We start from the raw sequence: 21,196 nt of genomic DNA, 5'->3' as shown, positions 1-21,196 counted from the left end.
TCTAACAAAGCCCGTCGTTGTGTGGCCCAGCTTGTGCCCTCCGCCCACGCCCATCTAACAACCCAGATCCCACTGAACTGGCATCAGTCAATGGACAAAAACTGCTTTAATTAACTTCAGATCTGTCAGCTACCGCTGAGCTACGCCAAAGTAGGCATGTAAGTTCATGCCCCATTTGATCTTTATGGGGATTTTTTTCCCCTTAAATTAGAAGAGAGAAAGGTACACATATAATCCAGCAACTGAAAAAAAATCCTTACAGAAATTTGCAGCCATACATAAAACATAGGACTCCACTTTGATCTGATGCATGTGCACTTTTGTGCATTTATACAGCAGGTGTTATGTGCGTCCGTGTAAGCCTTTGATGTAGATGTCCTGATTTTCATAACAATATATCATTTGTACAGTGCAATTGTAAGAGCTCATTACCCAGAAATAAAAAAACACTGCAATAGTTGTTAGAAAAGTCCTGAATCTGTGTGTCGCTAACGTTTAATTAGCAGTTATACAAAATCTTCTACTAGGAGGGCGAAGTAACTGGTGGCAATAGGGGAACAGCAGCTTGATTCCTAGTTAGCAGTTATCTAACAGCTGGCTGGAGAGTGTTGTCACAATGGAAGGCTGGTTTCTTTTCACCTATAGTGCAAAAAAGGAAAAGCAGAAGAGAGGGGAGAGAGAGCGGGTGTTTCCATTGCAGCAAAGCAGCATCGCTTCAGAGAGTAAAGACAGTGAACATCAAAGCTGGCCCTGGGCTAGAAAGAGGGAAGACAGAAGAGGAGGGAAGTTAGAACTCACAGACAGCGGTCCCTACTGAGAATCTTGGGTAAGGAAGAAAAAAAGGACATGGACTGGTTGAAAAAGATGGAAAGAAAAGAGAAAGTCAAAGCCAAAGAGAAGGTCTTTTTACTTCAGAAAAAGGAACACGAACTTGACAGAACGTTATTAAGGTGGCTGTCTACAGGGGTAGTCACCACTTGACTGCCAGGGCAGATGTCTATATCGCCTAATACTGCTGGACTGCTCAACAAATGCCTTTACAAGGGCTACACAAGGCTTTAACTACAAGGACAGACCTGCTCATAAAAGCACATATCTGCTCCACAATGTTCCACACAGACACATGCAGTTCAAGAGTACAAACACACCACAGAAATGCATAGAGGTTCACTGGAAATCCAAAATCACAAAAGGCTCTGTTTGCTAAACAAGCATGAAGCGCTATCTTGCAGACAAAAAAAGACAGCCACACCTTGAACGGATCTCTACAAGGACAAACAGAGACACGTGCACAAGCTCAAATCGCTTCCATCCACTTCCTCTTTCCCGACCTCAAGCGTTTCATTAACTGTGCTGCAGAGTGAAATGATAATTTCTCTTTGGACAGACTTTGCAGCAGTTAAGGGGGCAGTTAGCCATCTGAGCCTGCTGCTGTGAATGTGTTTCACTGGGTGGCAGATGGGTTCAGATGGCAAGAATTCACGGGGATGCTGAGAGACCAGGAGTGTGTTTCCCAAGGAGCTTAATTGAAAGAGATTGGAATCTAATCTGTGAGTAAACAGTCAGAGAAGAGCAGAAGCTTTCTTCCATCCATCATTTGCTACATCAGCAAATTTGAACAGGAAATCTTGACAAGGATCCGTTCTCACTAAAAACCTCCCAAATTTAGACACCAAGTTATAAAACCTAATACTGGAATGACTTGTGATTGGTGATGACTGAATGGTGTTATAATTATCCAAATGTTTTTCCTGTTGTGGCATGATAGGAAAGGCTATTAAGAATTACAGGTGCCACAGCTTAGACTGATTAAAATATTGATTTGATGATCATAGAGAAGCAGCAGCAGGTTTATCATCACTGAAGGACAACTTTCAACAGAGTATGCACAAAAATATCATTTAGTCATTTAGGTTAATATGAAATATAGCATTTTTAAACACAATCAGTTTAGTTTGAATGTAGATTAATAATCTATACAAACACAGATTTTGGCCCCATTTGTCATTCTGTGGTGTTTTAAAAATTAGTAATAACTAATTCCAAATTACATGAATTGAAGAGATGCAAACTTTAAGAGAAAAAGGCTGATGATTTTACTTTCTAAAAAGTTATTGTGGGTATTATTTTGTAATATACACACATTTTTGTTCTTCATCTTAGTTGTTTTCCAGATAATACCCTGTTGTGTTTTATGTAAGAGCACATATTATGTGCTCTTTTAACTGTCACACTGTCAAAGAGCAGATGCAATGAGAGACTTTGTGCATGTAAATGGGAAATTATCATCACACATGAAACGGAGTTCCACAGGGTTCTGTGCTGGGACCTATACTTTTTACATTATGTGCATTTCCCTGAAGTAATATTATTATAAAACACTGCATACATTTTTATTTCTATATAAATGATACCCAGTTACATTTATCTATGAAGCCAGATAACAAATTCATTAAACTACAGGCATGTCTGAAAAACCTGGATGACCTGTAATTTCTTACTTCTAAATTCAGACAAAGGCAAGGTTACTGCATTTGGCCCTGAAAATGTTAAAAAACATGGTGTCTAACCAGATTACCTTGGCCTACAGTAGCACTTTGAGGACTTTTGGAGTCATCATTGATCAGGATATTTCCTTCAACATGAATTTTACACAAATAAGTAGGACTGAATAGCATTTTGTCTCAGAGTGATGGTGAAAAATTAGTTCATGCATTCCCTGCTTCTAGGACAGACTACTGTAATTCATTTTTATCAGACTGTTTTCTAAAAAGCCTTTAGTTAATCAAAAAACAGTGCAGCCAGTACTGACAGGGACTTTAACGAGAGATCATATTTCTCCTTGTCTCCAATATTAGCTTGTCTTAATTGGCTTCCTATTACTGTAAATCCAGAATTCCTTCTCTTCACATATAGTCTTTATAATCATACTCTGTCATATCTTAAAGACCTCCCAGTAGCATATTAATCTAAAAGAGCATGTTGCTCTCAGACTCCAGGCTTAAATTTGGCTCCTAGAGTGTCTTAAAGTAGAATTGGAGGCAGAGCCTTCAGCTCTCAGTCTCCTGTCCTTTGGAACCAGCTCCCAGTTTGGATTCAGGAGACAGAAACCCTCTCTGCTTTTAAGATCAGAGTTAAAACTGCCATTTTTTGATAAAGATTATAGTTAAGGTTGGATCAGGTGACCCTGAAGTATCCCTCATTTATACTGCTATAGTCTAAAGCTGCTAATTAGCAGTATGATAACCACTCATTTAATGTCAGCAGAGTGTTTTGTATTATTATTCATCAGCCATGGAGTGATTAAATTATACAGTGTGGTTCCTGAATTTACAGAAAGGAAAACTGAAGGCAAAGGGCACATTGTATGCATCAAGGTAGTGTGTGTGAGTTTACTGCCTGCCCAGCTAGCTGAGGTGAAACACAGACATTGGCAAATAATTTAAGTTTCTATCAGCTCAGTGTCACACTCCAGTTTCCCATAGTCTGAGCCGCCTCAGTAACCCGAGGCTACACATCACTACCTCAGAGAGTAATGCAGAGGAGTTAGGCAGTGCTCCACCCACAGTTATTTAGTTATTTTGTATCCTTTGATTTTTCTGTTTCTGTTTTTTAATTTATTCATTTATTAATTCTTTTTTTTTTTCATTTTTCATTCATTTAGACATCATTCAAAGTGAGCAGGGCCAGGGAATGAGAAAGATAGCAGACCACATTTGTAAAAAATTCAAAAAAGAGTGACTTCTGGATAAGTGTGACAGCTGTGCTTAATCATGGCAAGCTAACCAAGAGAGATGTGAAGAGAGCAAAGAGTAAAAGAAGGCGAGGAAAGCTGACAAGAGGAAGTGAGAGCCTGAGGGGTGAAAAAAAGGTAAATTTAATTTCTAAAGTCATATCGGAAAACACTAGGAGCCTAAAAATGAATGGAAGCTTTAAGAAGAAAGTGGCTTCTTACAGTAATAGAGTTGATTCCAGTAAAAGCACAACTCTCTTGAGAAAGCATCCCAATATGGAACACCAGAACTTCTCTTTGTATTTCTTTTATTGCAAAGAAAAGTAAAAAAACAGGAACATTGCTTTTTCTTTTGTTACGTTTTAAACGGGAAAGTAATCTAAAATTGCGTTATTAAATATATATTACTATAATAACTAGTAATTATAGATATATAGAAGTTCGTTTTGAAGAACAAAAGAATTCAGTATGTAGAAGGAGAATATATGATGACCAAAATCTGCCTGGGAAATGACCTACACAAGTCCCACTTACCTCGGTTCAGCCCTTTCAGTCCTCTAGGCCCTGGCCATTCATCAGCAGACATCACATGACAAACCAAAACCATTCATCCTGAGCCACAGCCTCTTCTGCCCAAAAAGGATTTGTGATTCAATTTGACTGAGTGATGCCCTGGGCCTCAGGGCTGGGACTGAGTCTGCTAGGGTTTGCTGGGGAAGTAGGGTGCATGGTATAGGGACACGCAAAGGACAGACTGTATGACAGAGCGCTGCCACTACTGCTGCATCACAGCTACATGGTGTTGCTGTTCATAACATTGTTTTTAGAGGACACACAAAGCTGACAAATACAAAGACAAACACACATTTATAAGATGAAAAAATGATACAGCATGCAACTTTTCTTTGTAACAAGACAGATAATAAGATCAAGTGGCTATAAAAGACGTGATTCTTAGTTAAAATTCAAAAAAGGCACACATAAAGAATGACATAATGAAACTGAACGTGTGTGAAAAAGTAATGATTTATAAACCCTTTGAATCATCTCTCAGCTTCTCTTTTTATCTCAGTAGGATGGTAGCAGGAGCATGAAAGATTTAAAGAGAAGGCTTTTAGTTTAAACCAGATCCTGGACTAAATACGCACACTCAGGCACAAAATGAAGAGCAGAGATGCTAGACTATCTCTGACAAAGCTTTCTGTTACAATCACCAATAATGTCACTGGATACAAACGGTGCAAGACAGTTGAGCTTCCCTTAAGGTGTCAAATACGACACTGATGAATCAGGGATTTCAGCTGAAATACACTGCTGCAAGATACCGAACTCACTGTATCACGTTCTGCATATTTTCAGTCAGCTGAGAGTTTCAGACAGGCTGCAGAGGAGAACAGCGTAAGATGAAAGACTGTGTCTATCCTTGCCTCCTACTGCCATGCCTTTATTACATTCCAGTCAGCTTAAAAACTGGCTGTGTTCCTGTTTCTTTCAACACAACCTTTCCAAACTTCAGGTGGTCCAGAATGCTGCCGTAAGGTAAGACAACACACCATAAACAACTGTCTTTAATACATTCTTTAACATGTTTTTTACTTTACTTTTTTGACTTTTTATCTTTGTACTCATGCTCCATCATCCATCATTTAGAAATATGTCCGATTTAGCTTGAATTATACTGATGGTACAGTTATTTTATATGTAAAGCATTTTCTTTCTGCCATGTCAATAAAGCTATTTTAAAACTTTCTATTGCCACAAATTAGAAAAATGTGTTGTCTAATATGAGTGCTTATTAAAAAAAAAGAACAAAGTAATGCAAGACGAGTAGTTTTTGATAGGACAAATTGAAATACACTCGGATTTACATTTTATATGTTATAATCAGTGATTCAGGCATGCACTAAGGGTTGACAGAGTTCACTGGGAAGATTTAAAATATTTATGCAGGAATACTCTGCAGGGTGGGAAGAAGAGATGAAGACTGCAAAGGACAGGAAATAAGACAAATGAAACACTAATGAGTGATTCCAACTATAATGTTTGGTGTTACAGCTGAAGAGAAGCTGGGGAAAGCTAAATAAGTCATTGGCATTGGCAAGTTCATTTGTTCACTGCTTGCCCTCCTCAATAAACAAGCAGAGAAGAGTAAAAAGGGGGTGTTGACAGGGTACCGTAGAGGAAGCCCTTTTTCAGCATTTTGTTCAGTCATGTGCTGCCAAGTTGTATAGAGCCAAGCAGCTATAACATAGCATGAAAACATATCAGTATTTCCTTACACGTGTTCCAAACTGGCTTTCCCCTACTCTTTTATTTTTAGGCAGACAGATATACAGGAGCACTACTAGCAATTAGGTGGTTCGTATGGCATGTCTATTTGGAGGTTACGATGCTCATAAACAGGCAAAGAAAAGGGAGACACACTGAGAAACTGACGAGAGTTAGTAAAATTGGCTGGTAAAGGGAGTGGACAGACGGGAAGGGGAAAAAAGAGCATGTTAAGGAAGAAGTGAATAGTGAGTCAGAAAAGTGGTGGCGGTGGTGATATGTGTGTGTGGGGGGGGGAGGGGGAGCCATAGAGGTAAAGCTTTGGGTAATAAAAACTAATCTTATACTAGCAACCAGGATGACAACTGACAGTAATTGCATATTTTCCCCCTGTAATTATGAGCTTTTTTTATGCGACCCTCTTCTCACAAGGTTTTAGTAATCCTCCGGTCATTTCCTGCTCCTCCATCCTCAGACAGTCACTCTACCTCCAAAATTAAATCGCAAGGGCTGGTCAAGCCAAATAAGCAAACCACCATGAACTACTCAGGCCTTTCTTGGTCACAAATAATGCTTGACAAATGATGTCACATGAAATCAGATCTCACTATTTAAATAGAGAAGAATGTGCTTAGAAAGCACTAAATCTGACAGAAGATGAGAGTTGGAGTGGACTCGGATTTTTTTTTTTTTTTTCTAAATGGAAGAAACTGCTTTACCAGAAACTGGATGACAGAGATCTTCAAAAGACTGAAGTGCACATTTAGAAGAACGTATTTGAGTATCCTGTTTGCTGCAAGAACTAATGCCATGAAAGGCCAGTGATCTTTACAGTTTATTGCAATTAGAAAGTTGAGGTCCCAAAAATGTACCAGATGGAGAAGCAAACATGCTGTGGGATCATGGAGTTTTTGAAAGTCTGTTAAAACTGCTAAACTGAAAGTTTCCACTGTAAACACGTTCAAACTAAGAGCAAAGGAAGATGGTGCATGTAGGAAAATAGATTTACAGGAAGAATCGAAATGGCATTAATACTTTTTTTTTATAAAGAAGTCATTAATCAGCCATAGCCAGATCTTTAATTCATTTAAAAAAATCATCGCATGACCTTTATTCATTAGGAGCACACTTTGTCAGAGCCATGCTGAAAATCTAGCCTATGCATTTGTTACTTCCAAGTTGAACTACTGTGGTTCCTTATTATCAGGATGTTCCAATAGTCCTATAAAAGCCCTCCATCTGATCTAAAACACAACTGCAGGAGTACTGACAGAAATTAGAAAAAGAGATAATTTTTCTCCCATATTAAGTTCTGCTCAGTGGCTCCCAGTAACAGTCTGAAAAGGTTTTAAAATTCTCCTCCTTACATACAAAGCCCTTAATGGCCAAGCTCCATCATATAAAAAGACCTCTTAGTACCATATTATCCCAACAGAGCACTTTGCTCTCTGAATTCAGGCTTACTTGTGGTTGTTCGAGTTTCCAAAAGTAGAATGTGAAGCAGAGCCTTTTAGTTATCAGGCTCTCCCCTTCTGTAGTACCAGCTCCCAGTCTCTGCCGGGCAGACAGACACCCTCGGCACTTTCCACTTTTACTTAAAAAAAAGGAGGAACCTATATTGTACCATATATTTATCTATTGCTTAAGAAATAAAAGGAAATAAATAAAAAATTACACACGCTTTAAAAAAAATATCTGCTTATGTGCAAGTAAAACCACCTGACTGTATTTTACACTGCAGGTGTGCCTTTTAGTTAAGGTGCAGGAAGAGCACTGGGCCACAGTAGTGTGGGGAGCAGCACCTTATGGTGTGATTGGCACTCCTCTGCGACTTTGCTAATCAGCTTCTCCCTTTTATGCAGTCGCGTGCTGGGGCCGGATGGCACACACAGTGAGACTTCACGGCTGACGCTGTGCTGTGCACTGAGCTAAGAAGACAAATTTCCTTGAGTTTTTTAAAGTTCAGTATGCAGGGCAAGCACACAGTTTCTTTTTGCTTTTTTTTTTTACATTTGTGTGTGTGTGTGTGTCTGCACAGTGGTGAAAATAACCTTTATCTGTGTCGCAGAACCCATGGTAGTGGCAGTCCCTCCTACAACATTATTGACAAAAATTTGAAATAACTCGTAAAAAATCTATACATCCTTCCAAGCTGAAATCTTCCCAGCATGCCTCTTATGTGTGACAGTTCCTATATCACTGACCTTTTGATAAATGCTACACTTCTATATATTTGACTACCAGGACCTCAAAATGAGACACTCTACTTTTCTGCTCTTTATGTATTTATATGCCATTATCCGGTCGTTAAGGATGTCACTAGCCGTGTCTGGGCCTAAACTCCGCTGCAGGTCCATATATCAAACGATCACTATGGCATTACTGAGAGTTGAAAAACTGTCTAAAGTCGTGATAAATGGAGAAAGATATGTAAACTCCAGACTCTATGTTTGTTTATATGTATGTCTGTTTGTTATTTTCTTTACTGTATGTCCACAATGTCAAAATAACCTAATAAAAATCAAAGTAAGAAAAAAAAAAAAAAGAAAAACTGTCTAAAGTCTTTCATCTTTAATAAAATGATCAGCGTTCTGCTCTACCAGGTGTAACAATTGAGTTTAACATCCAGGCATCCATGAAAATGGAATTTATGACATTTAACGGAGTTAGAAATTAGCAGGAAGTTAGCTTGCTAGCTTCTATCTAAATACAATATAGCATGTCCTGACTGCGGGGTTTTGGAAACAAATTAAAACGTACAGCTCTGTTATCACTTCCAACATAAATGAAGACAGAAAGCTAAACAGCAGTGACGTTTGTAGGGTTACTGAAGTTGGGCTAGCTGGTATATAATGATGTGCTACGTGACCGCTAGCGACACAGCTATGTTAGCATAATATAAACAAGCTAACTTTCTTTCCACTCGATAAAAGTTAACGTGAGTGTTCTCGGTGGTCAGGAACAAATGTAATCGCATGGCAGGATGCTGTAAAAGGACCAAACTTCAGCCAGGAGAACAACTGAGATAATCCATCCACAATACCAGGTTAGTCATTCATATACTGCTGCATGGGCTGGGCTGTAGTTACATCCTAAGGATTTAAAAACTGAGCTTAAATAAATGATTAGCGGTAATAAAAGCCGAGGGAGGTCAAAAGTGATCACTGACTGTTTTAGGAGCTTTTTGAGATTAAATAGAAGAAAATACAAAACATTAAACACGTTAACAACACAAAAGCCATATTAAACGCAGACTACTTTAGGCCCGGAAGTAGGATTCGTCACGTCATCACTTAACGACCGGATTGCATGTGATATGTCTTATTGTCTCTCCCTCATAGTTTCATAACTCCTTTCTAGTCATTTTTTCTTATGTGTCCATCTGCCTTTGCCAGCTAAGCTGCATGTTAATAATCTGTTATTACTGGGCCAACCCACTGTCCACCTTTTACTGTTTGTTGCTTCTAAATACACGTCTCTTCTCTCTCCACTCGCCTCTCATCAACCAGTCGAAGCACAGGCCAGGTTCTCTTTGAGATGTTAAAAAGTTATTTTTTTTCACAACTGGTTTAATTGTTGGGTTTCTCTCTAAAATATTGTAAAAGATTCAAATGAAATGTTTAAGAAAATACATGTTGTACTTCTTCTCATATTGTTTATGTATCTCTCTACTAAAGCTTGGAGGACAGACAACTCAAACGCAGCTCTTGACTTTCTATAGAGCCAACCATATAGCCATATGGAGCCATGAAAATCACAAAAGAGCAACAGAAGCAAACCAGCTATGTTTTTGCAGCCCATCTGCGAACATGCAGTAAATTTGCAATGAAAATTAAATGAATTCACAACTTCCTCTGCAGGAGCAGATATGGAAAGAATGAGAGCGATAAAAGCTCAAAGCCAGAAAAGACTTTGGGAAAGAGGAAGTATGCAGCGGGAGGAAATAATTAGAGTAATAGAAAATAGTGTGAAACAGTTTATCTCGCTGAGAGAAAATCTTCAGGAAATTATGAATTCCCCACCCAAAAAAAGCAGTAATAGCTATTGTGTGCAGGCACTTGCCTATAGCAGCTAAAAAATCCTCCAAATGACCAATTAAATTTTTTTTTAAAAGGTCAGAGCTGGAGATTTGATAGAGCAGAAGAGAATGCGGCAACGTGTCTGCATCCAAAGTACGGAAACACGCTCCGTGGAAGGGATTACAGAGAGTGATGTTTACACCTCGGGGGAGAGGATGAGAAAACGAAGACAAAGAGGATATTCACGACTCGAGAACCACCTGGGAAGCCTGCGTCTCTCACACAGTGATTCAGAAACATGTGTACTTGCTGAAGGTTTAATAACTTGCAGTCATGTTTCTGCCCATTTTCATTCCACAAAGATGTCGCCTATGTTTTCCTCAGTGCGCTAATAAAAAGGGGGTGTGCAGTTGTGGGATATGCTGCTATACCTGTGTGTGCAATATTAATTCAGTTTCTACTGTGCATGCCAGATGTCATTGGACAAATTTTAGGTATTCACTTCTTTCTTTCTTTCTTTTTTTTTTTTAACAACTTTTTATTTTCTCTTTTTATTCACCGGCACAATCTCTCTTAAACGCCCATTTCAGCTTTTTTTTTATATGTTTGTAGATATAAGTCTGACAGCTGTTTCCATGGATTCTTTTAATTATACTGCGTATACAGAACTGGATCTGAAGTGAAGGAAGCGCTTAGGAGTGTGCCGAAGCTTCACAAGAAGCATTAGTGAGAAAATGTAGCTGCCACACACAAATCATTTCAAACAGTGGAATACAAAGCATTTCCTAGTCATATGGCTCAACACTTAGCTGATAGTCACAAGTGCATTCTTTCTCTGCTTTAAAACTAACATCTTGGGGAGTGGGATGGTCTGTAGGAAAAAACAATAATTTGATCATCATCTTGGGCTGTTGTAATCTCTAATCGGCATTTTTTCATAGGTTTCATTGATTATTTATTTCAGGGATTCATGCACAGCCTGTGAGATTTATAAACTCAGGCAACAGGAAAACAAATCAATCAATAAAATATAAAATAAAATACAAGCTGAAGATTTTTCTTTCTTTAGAAATCACTATTTTTGAAGAAATCTGCTCCAAATACCCAATAAACAGATACATGTATCATCAAGACAAATAAATTGGTAATCACAATCAAACAGTCAAATGAATACTCCAACTTCATACATGCATTTGCATCTACTAAATTTGTTGCTGTAATGCTGTATAGGCATAGGATTTCCCCTCTGAGGAGCGTCTTAGCTGAAGTACAAAGATCTCCCAGCATATCCTGTGGTTCACACCTGCAGACGGAATATATGTGTGTTTTCTAGGGTGTGTCACATTGCAAAAACAAGAAAGAAAATCATACTGCATGACCTCAATTGAAACGGCAGTAGCCATTGGTTTGTCTTTGAAGCAGCTGGAGTAACAGAAAGAACGCTCTCATACAGCCGTAGCAAGATCCTTGACACTTCAAATTCTCGCCTAAACTAAAGAAAGCACAGCTGGAGGGGACATGAGTCGCAGCAGCATGGCAATGGTACACATGCACATTAACGTAACTGAAGAAAAAGCTAAATACAAACGTCTGCAGTCATGCACAAACACAGTTTTGCACATGAGGACAGAAAATGAAAAGAAAGCAGTTTTTAAACTCTAGGAGCCGTGCACGGTGCACACATTCACGGCACACCCACGAAGATCCACTTCTAGGCTCGTGGAGACACCGGGTACACATGTGCACACACATCTGCACCCAACCTTCCCCTTTCCCTGCTCCACTATCCCCCACTCGCTTCCACACACATAGAAACATACACACAACTAGAGACACTGAAGGAGCTTGCTGTGATGAGGGAATAATTCTCCTTTTGACACAACCAATTCCTCTGAAGACAAAAGAGGAATCATACACTGACACACTGCAGCCCTCTGAGGGAAGCAACACACAAGCCCCTGATTCCACACACACACACACACACACACACACACACACACACACACACACACACATGCCTGATGCAAAGACACCGCCACCCCCTGTTATCTGTGCTGTCATCTGTGTGTCTGCTGTTTCTGTGTGTGCGTTCACATAGAGGGCTCTACATGTGAAGTCCTTCTCTTGCATTTGATAAGTGACAGTGAACATAAGACAATGGGAGCCCAAGATGAGAGAAGAGGAAGTGGTGGCTGTCAGTGAAACTCACGTAGGTCAGAGAGGAAGCAGATGATGCTTGTCAAGATAGTACATCACAGCCGCCAGTCTCTCAGACCACCTCAATTTCTTACCTTTTACAAGGTGTGGGAAATAGTTGTAATTTTCTGACATTAGTCATAGGAAGTGAAAACAAAAATAACAGCAGGTTGGTCAGTCTGCCAAAAAAAATGAGTCAAATTAAGTAGTTGATGCTTTCCTCCGGCACATTTGCATGTTTCTAACAGGCTTTTCGAGAATAAACAGTGATTACACAAGGACTTTTTAAAAAGAGGTTGTTTTCCTTTAACCGTTTTCCTTGTCATAATTTATCATTTTTTTGTGTGTTATATTTATTTATTTCGTTTTCTTACAGTTGGTTAAGAGGGCGGGGCAGGACAAGAAAAACCAAGCAGACCAACCAGGGCAGGCCAAGTCAGTCAGCAGTCCATCTCTCTCTCTCTCTCTGTGTGTGTGTTAACTTCAAACATGCTGTGGTCTGTTTCATGCTCCCTGCAGCCCATTATGGCTTAATGCTTCAAGAGGCTTCTTACTGACTTCAGCATTTAACAACTTTGGTGTTTTCAGTTGGTACACTAGCACACACACACACACACACACACACACACAGAAATGCACGCTCACAAACACTCTTGTGCTACACACAAACAAGCACAGACAGGAGCCCAGATGCAGGAATTGACAGACTTTAAACTGCAGCAGAGTTATGAGCCTGCACGCTGTGATACTGAAACAACTGTTGCTTTTGCTTTAATCTGTTTGAAGAGGAAGACCAACAGAAGCATGGGGCTTTATGCTGACATCAACCTTCAAATAAGCTTCAGCTCTCTTATCTTCGAGTCAGTTAATGAGTTCCATTCATATGTAATTCTGTGTGATCAATTAGTTATCCAGCATAAGGAGAATAAGAACACCACATCAGTGGGGATAAGGGATAGAGATAGGGCTAACACTTATCTCAACACACACAGTATTTTCTATTTATGTTTAAGTTTGCTGAGTCCCTTTATCTACAAAGAGTCCTTTATAGAAAAGGGACTACACGTGTGATCATTTATCCATCCGGCTTACATGCTTGCATAACTTGTGCACTGCAGACTTGCATTGTTGGATGTGTTAGTGTTAAAGTGTAACGAAATTCAACCTAGTGAGATAATTTAAGAAAAAAACTATATTTTTTTTCTTTTTCTTTTTCTACTACGTAAGGATACTTAAGGCAAAAATGAGCCAAATACACCTAAAAAACATGTAACTTAAGACATTAGGTTGTTATATTAGTAGAATTTCAAACTCAATACAGATACCCAGAACAATACAAGCTATTTAATACCACTGTCAGAACCAAGGGAAAAAAAATGACCAGTGTGATAGCGTTAAATTGCCATCAACAGACAGACAGAACAGACATTTGGTGCCTAGCACCGACATTAACATTGCCATTTTATTATTAGCCCTAGCTGCTAGCCACTACCTTAATGATAACAGATGGCTAATGTGGCTATGGGGTAACTGCTAACAGTTAAAGAGCTAACAGTTAAAGCCGTGTGCCAGCTCAGTTAACATTTATGGGAACTATTCAATACTTCAGTGTTGTTAAAACTGGAGCTTTACTGACTTTAATCTAGAATTCCCACATAAAGTGTTGTTCAGTGTTGTGAACATCAACTACTTCAGCTGGTAGCGAAGAGACAGGCCTGCCTATGTGCATTTGTGAAGTGTGCAAACTGGAAATGCTAAAGACTGCACTGCTGGTATTGGCACTTTTGCAAATGACTAATGTAATCTGATTGCCTTTTTTTTTAGAATCCATCAGTGTCTGAGTACCGATTTTTTTATTTGTTTTGACAATCCTGCTTGGACATGGACGTGACAAGAATACGTCCACCTGCAGTCACATTTATGCAACACGTGTATTTAAGCTGAGATGTTGCATTTAAAGCATTATTTCCACAAATATTAACCATACATCTAATCACAGTGCAATTATTTTGATGGCTATATGTATAGAGACTGAGAACAGAGTCCCTAGGACTGCTTTTACCGAGTGTGCTTTCATTATATACTTCACAGCAAAGGAAACTAACAAAGGGGAAAAAAAGTAAATGTAAAATGTAAAACTAATATTTTAATAGTGCAAAGTGCTTAACCAAGCTTGTCTTCATTTCCTGCAAACGCACTTTCATTATAGTATAGCTCTTTGCTGTTACAATAACATAATGCATCCACTTGAGAGTAAGCTAATAAGAACACAGTGGGACAATGATGTCCAAATAATCTGTAAGACTGTGGAATTATTTTTTTTATTATCCTTACTGGCATGAGAGTACATTGCTGAGGGTGCATAAATGATACGACACCACAAGCGTCTTACTGCAACTTTCCAAATATAATCTATATTTTAATAAAATACCCATTTACTTTGGGAGGCTTTTTAGCCTTTATTATGATAGGACAATTGAAAGTCCTATCATAAAAACCCCAGAGCAGATTTGAACATGGGCCTCTGCAATAGCCATACAAAAATAGTGCTGCTCAAGATAGTAAGCAATACTAGCACCCATAATTTCACCATTTACTATTTGTTTGCTGTTGTGGAGTTGATTTTGCAGCCTTTCTGTGGCTTGCCAGCTTTTTTTTTTTTTTTTACTGGCAATGGACTTCTTCTACATTTAACCTCTGGCTGAAAAGAGGAGTAAGGGGAAGCAAACACTCTTAGCAGCCAGTATTTTAATATTATTAATTTAATATTATTAGCCTTAGTCAAAGAGATGAGAGGAGTAACCAGCTTTTAACTTCAGTGCTACTTTCCCCCCCTAAATTCTAAGTGAAGCTGTCGAGTTCAAAACATTCTCATACTTCTCATGGTGGGCTGCCATACAGACCAGTCCATATTTCCAGCCACAAGCCAGTCTTTAGTCAAGAAGAGTTCCTAGCAGCCTTGGTAAATAGCAGTCCTACTGTATCATTAGCCAAACACTGGTTATAATGACACTCCAGAGCACTGTGCAACTCACAGTCAGTGTGTAGCAACCAGCAACCAACAACACAAATACAGCATGGGAAAATCAATGGCATACCAAAATGTTACCAGCCTTCCTGCAGATGTCTCATACAGCTTGTCTCTTTGTATAGGCTTATGTGACATTGAGGATCTAACGCTCGGTGGCTGCCAACTGCTTTCAAAGAGTGCCTGGCGCCTCTCTCTTTAAGAGCCGATGAGAGAGAAACACAGAGAGATGAAGAATGTCATCCCCTGAAAGACAACAGGATAAGTCATCAAGACTGTCATGATGGGGTGGGACAGGGAGGGGGCAGCGCAGCGAGGAGACATAAAAATCAATCATCCATTTTTGGTAAACATGGATGAAAAAAAAAGCTATTTCCAAAACTGATTACACTCTACAGAGCCGAAATAGCATCATCATGCTCATTTAAAAGCATCAATCAGCTCACTTTAGCCCCTGTGAACTTGTTTAAGGAGCTCAAATTATAGTTCCCCCATGGTCCGGTAAGCATTACGTCAACACAGTGATAACAAACAGCTCACCCTTAACTCAATAGCTCTCCTCCTCGTGGCTTTTTCTGCAGGGCAAATTACTTAAGAGTAGGGGACTATCCAAGATGCTAAAGGAGGCACATCCATGTGCATCTAGGAACCTTTATTCACTGCTGACTGAGGATAATCAGATGGAGCCTGTGATATGGGGTCAGATTTACTGCACATGTATACTTAATGCCTTAAAAAAGTCAAATTAACAGAAATGAACTTAGTTCAGAACTTGTCTATCTTGTTCAAATTTGATTTACTTAGATGTCCGCACTCCATGCTCAAGATTTATACATCTTAAAAAAGAAATTTAGTGTTTGGCTCATAACTGCACGAACTGCTTTCCATGCCTGAGTAATAATTATTTCATAAACTGTGCAGTGGCCATGAAAAAAGGATTTCAAAGTACTGAAAGTCGACATCATTTTCACAGTTGGAATGCAACTCTTCCTCCCAAAACTGAGTCACTCAGCATGTGACCTTGAGTCAGGCCCAGCCAATACTTTACGCTGATCGAACCCCCGTGTCACAGCAGGAAACAAACTCTGCAAATGTCAGAGATCAACTGCAGCATTCGGGCGGCTCATATTTTGGAGGAATAAATTAAATCCTTCTTTTTTGGGTTTTTTTTTTACACGATTTTTAAAATGCCTCAATTGAGCACCTGAAGTGTATTTTATGCTAGAGAACAAAAATATAGAGACACAAGGAAAGTATTGCTGATGTGCAAAGCCTACCCATTGTCTCATCTGTCTTTTTTCTCATCCTCAGTTCCTGTGTCTCCCTCTCCTCTCTCACTGAGGAGGCATTGACCCCAAACTTAAGTAAGCTCCACGTCATTGATTGAAACAAGTGATACAGTTAATGTCGTGACAAGACAGATTCCCTCTTTAAAGCATTATGGATTACAGTCATTTAGAAGAAGGGGGTATCTCTAAGGAACCAGGGCTGGTGTTAATTCCGTCAATTGATTTATTCAATGTGTCTGTCAAGTAAATGAGAAGTGTCCACTTACCACTTAGCCCTTTACTGCTAACTAAAGATAAATGGAGTGATTTTTTTTTTTTACAGTTTCATCTGCTTTCTATAGCACTGTCAAATTTGATCTTTTCAACTACCCTACCTAAGAGTGTAATCACTTGAAAGGGTCTACTTTGCGTTATCGTGCTCCCCATTCACACTCATCCTGTTGCCTCTCAGAGAGAGCTCAACATTAAGCAGAAAACTAAGAGAGTTTAAAAAGAATATCTGACTTTTCTAAACCACATCCCCCCCCCCTTTTTTTTTTCCTGCATCCACACTGTGTTGTGTTAGAACTTAACCGGAAAACAGATCACAGTTTTGTGCAAGGGTCAAGGGTGTGAGATGCGTGACACTCTTGTCTCGGAACTGTTCAGTCTGTGCTGACCAACCTCTCAATCTTCACAGGGGAGGCGAGTTTATCTGCTGCTGCTGGCTCTCGGGACGGGGAATTGGACAGTGGAGGAAAAAAGTGTATGTCAATCTGGGATAGGAAAAGGTGTCTTTTTGCAAAATCCAAATGTAAATTGAGTAGATTGCTTTGTATGTGTTGCCATCTACTTTTTTTTTTTTTTTTTTACTTTTCTTTGAAAGGCACTTGCTGCATTCAGAGTCTGCGGAAATGGAAAAAGTTCAAAAAGAGTTTAAAAGTGAGTGATGTTCCATTTGAATCTACATAAAAAACGGGACCATGAGCATAGATGTCCTGTCCTTGCATGTGTGATACTGTAACTATAGAGCAGAAAAGTGTGTGTGTGTGTGCGTGTGTGTGTGTGTGTTTATATGCTTGAAAGCATTGCACTGAATTCCAGGGGAGGCAAACATGCAATCATCTAAACTGCAAAGGGGCTTGTGACTGCCTTACATCATCCCCTGAATGACACAGTGAGCAGCATCATATTTGCATGGTTACAGCACATGGTCAAGTGACTGGCAATTTATAGGCTGGCAATTCCCCACAAGAGGATGACACAGTTTAAAGAAGAGGCAGAATTAGGGAGTGTCTTTAGGAGTTAGCAGCTTTTTTTTGTTTCTCTAATGAAGGAAAACTGAAAGTGAAGCACATATCATATATCTGTGTTTCCAAAATGCTGAGTGTGGGATGATTTCTCATAGTTTTGATCAGGAATCAAATAGACAGATTGCCTGGGCTGTCATACTATCTTTTCAAAGCGGTGTTTCATCTTAAGACATACAGAGCTCTTGTGCTTTACCATGTGACATGAAAGATGGATATCTTCTCTGCTTTCAGTTACACCAGAAAAAAAACCGAAAAACTTTTTGATGAAGGCACCGTTGAGTTACAATTTCCTGTAGATCCTCTGTGTGCACAAAATTAAGAGTTTGTGAACCAATGTCATTTATACACAACTTGGATATACACAGCCTAGTGGTGACTTTGTCCCAATCAGTCTACCATTCTTAGCGGGATTTTGCAAAGAGATTATGATACTGTTTAAAGCAGCTGTGTGGCTCTTACGGGTATAATTAACGTGTTTTTGCGTGTCATTTACAGTTTTAGGGGTAAAGATGAGGTGTAGTGCGCACAACACGAACAAAAGCTTACCTGATATTTCAAACTGAGGGACATCTTCCACAAGGAACCCCTTTCCTTTGTAAAACACCTTGATATCAGAACAACTCCGGGCTTTGCTCGTCCCTTTTTCCCCATAAGCTGGTGCCGTTAGAGAGCACACTGCCAGCGCCGCTATAATGAAGGAATCCATGCCGGCCGACCACATAGAGTCTAATTGTGTCTATGGACTCAGTCAAGTGCAAATCCGACCGAACACCGAGTTCTACTCGGAGTAGCAGACTCCCGGCTTCTTTAAATTGGGGTTGCTTGGCCCTGTTGTGCGTAAAATATCCTCCACCTTCCTGTCTTCCCTCTGCCCCTTCAGTGCGTCTGCTAAGTCTGTGTCTGCAATCCGCACACTGCTGCCGGCACAGGAGCGATTCCTCCAAGCGCAGAGGTCCCGTCTCTTCTCACTTCTAAAGCTGGCCGCTGTGAAGAGGGCAGGAGCTTTCTTCCCCCCCCTCAATTAATCTTCTCACGCAGATTGCCAAAATGAACGGGTCTCTTCTCTCGTATATCCAATGATTTTCTTGTCTTTTCTTTTTCTTTTTTTTTCTTTTTTGGCTTACCTGCTCGGAGAGAGGCGGAAGATAAAAAAAAACAGGTTACCCGTTAGCCGCTTTTAAAAACAAAGAAACAAAAAAATAGTCAAAATTGCAACGTGCTGGTTAAAAACCACGCAGCTATGTTGTGTTGATTCATACCTACCGGTGACGAGCTGTGTAAAGAGATGTACAGAGGCAAGTACCGCAGCTCAGGGGTTTCTGGACGATGCTGTGCCAGCGCTACCACTCTGTGGAGTGAGAAGGAGGCGGAGAGAGAGGGAGAAAGGGGAGAGCGAGGGAGAGAGCGAGAGAGAGAGAGCGAGAGAGAGAGAGAGAGAGAGAGAGAGAGAGAGAGAGAGAGAAGGGGGAGCGCATAGGTTTCTTGATACTCTTCCAATTTTTGTTTCATTCTGTTGTATCTATTAGTTATTTTTGGACACGTTTCAGAGTAAACTTACAGTTTAACAGGTTTGTTTAGCTTTGTGAAGCCTCCGAGGCATCCTGGTAGTCTGTGCACGATAAGGTGGTCTGGATCTGAGTTAAAGAACGTCCTCTACGCCTCTGACAGCTTGTTAGCCACCGACCGGGTGTCACAGATGAATTGTGGGCCCGCCCCTGCGCCCAGGTGCCTACCCACAATACAGGTCAGCCCTGAGAAGCGTCTCCTCCAGTCTGCAGAGCATTTGTGTACATCACTCCTCAAGGTGCAATTACTCCGCCAGCAAGTCATTACCTGCCTTGATGCCGTTCCCGGCTTACCTGTCACCCGCTGAATGCCTTCGTTAACTTCATTTTCTGTACGTGTTAATATCAAGCCCGAGAATGTTTTTAAATTGCTTTTAGGCCTCATGTGACCTTTTGGGCATCAAACACGCTTTTATTATATGTCAAGTAATGACCCTTCACGTCCTATTGGTTTATTGTAGCATAGATGTCAAAATAACAAAAAGTTGAAAAGATAATCTACATTTTTAGTTTATTCATTAGATTTAATAGGATCAGTGACTTCAAACACTGCAGGCAGTGTTTCTTTTTTCCTTCCTTCCTTCCTTCCTTCCTTCCTTCCTTCCTTCCTTCCTTCCTTCCTTCCTTCCTTCCTTTCTTCCTTCGGATAGCCAGGAATAGAAAGGGCTGTTAGAAGAGTGCAAGCCTCATACCACACCTACCACATAACCACGCACGTGGGCATAAGATTAAAAAAATTTAAAAAAAAAGATTATGGGGTTGTTTTAATGCAATACACAACTTTTTCAAAAAGCCTTCAACTGAGTCAAGGATATGGATGTCTGGATTTACATTGTGTCACATAAATTAAGAGACATATGCAGTTACTTTACTTAAAATAATATCCCATTAGTCATTTCAGTGCGTGAAACTGAATCAGACAGTATTTAATGGTGTCACTCCCGTGGGAGATGCTTTTTAAAGGCTTGTTTGCACAAGAAGATGCCTCTGCAAATCATCTCACCGACACATGGAAAAAAAAAACTCCCGTGCAGTCCGTGCAGTAAGTGGGCATCGTCTGACAGATAGAAAAACCGAACTGAAAGGCAGAGAGAGAGAGAATGGGAGAGATCCACATGGCATGCACAGTCATTTCCTGCCTCTAAATCATTCTATTTATGTAGACTGACTATGTTTATGAATCCATTAGGAAATGTGACTCTATAATTAGTCTGTTCCTCATCACTGGATGAGTCCAAACAAAAAGGACAGAATCTCGGATATCACCAAATGACAAATGGCTGCGCTCGCTGCCCATTATTGCAGCTCTAAAGTGAGTGGGCATGAATTACACCTTCGCTCTGCAATGTCAAGTGTCTTCCTCATATTTGCTCATGTGTGGAGTTTTTTTTTTTTTTTTTGGAAAATCACCATTGCAGTTAGTCTGCTAGAAGTTCAGGAATATGCAGCTCTGTGCCACACAGCAGACCGAACCCACTCGCTAATTATGTGTAATAATGTTGCTTCACTTTTCTTGTTGCGCCAAGGGGAAAAGCAGGCAGCGCTAAGCACATGTGGCCAGAGGTTAAGTCTGGTGGGCTCAAAGTGTGTCAGCAATAATATGTCAGCCAGTATTATATATGGGTTTGTGTATGCCTGACCTTTATGTGTATATGTGTCTGTGTCAAAGGCGGTTGGTGTGTGTAATGTGAGTTTATGTGTCTGACTGGGACCCACATGTGGCCATAGGTCGGCAGAGCTGTCGGAGAACTGATTGGCCCTCTACTTTCTGGCATCAAGATTATGTAATTAATGCTCAGTAAAGCC

General features: G+C 40.0%; 1 protein-coding gene across 2 annotated transcripts in view; it reads right to left on the bottom strand.

Moving 5' to 3' along the window:
* gpc1b (glypican 1b) overlaps positions 1–19,168 on the bottom strand; it is a 57,509-nt gene extending 38,341 nt beyond the window's left edge. Inside the window, exons 1-2 of one of the 2 annotated variants that reach the window (XM_085378914.1) lie at positions 19,085–19,168; positions 18,372–18,949 (exon numbers count right to left, since the gene is read on the bottom strand). In XM_085378914.1, the coding sequence (XP_085235040.1) occupies positions 18,372–18,546 (175 nt within the window). In that variant the 5' untranslated portion in view covers positions 18,547–18,949; positions 19,085–19,168. The remainder of the gene's footprint in view (positions 1–18,371; positions 18,950–19,084) is intronic. The other variant, XM_085378913.1, reaches the window with a different exon arrangement.
* Positions 19,169–21,196: the final 2,028 nt, after the last annotated feature.

The sequence above is a fragment of the Diplotaxodon limnothrissa genome, linkage group LG18 (assembly GCF_057381915.1).
Source record: "Diplotaxodon limnothrissa isolate DT_005_m linkage group LG18, D_limnothrissa_male_GT1.1, whole genome shotgun sequence".
NCBI classification, from domain to species: Eukaryota; Metazoa; Chordata; class Actinopteri; order Cichliformes; family Cichlidae; genus Diplotaxodon; species Diplotaxodon limnothrissa.
This window is presented reverse-complemented; position numbering and strand designations above follow the sequence as displayed.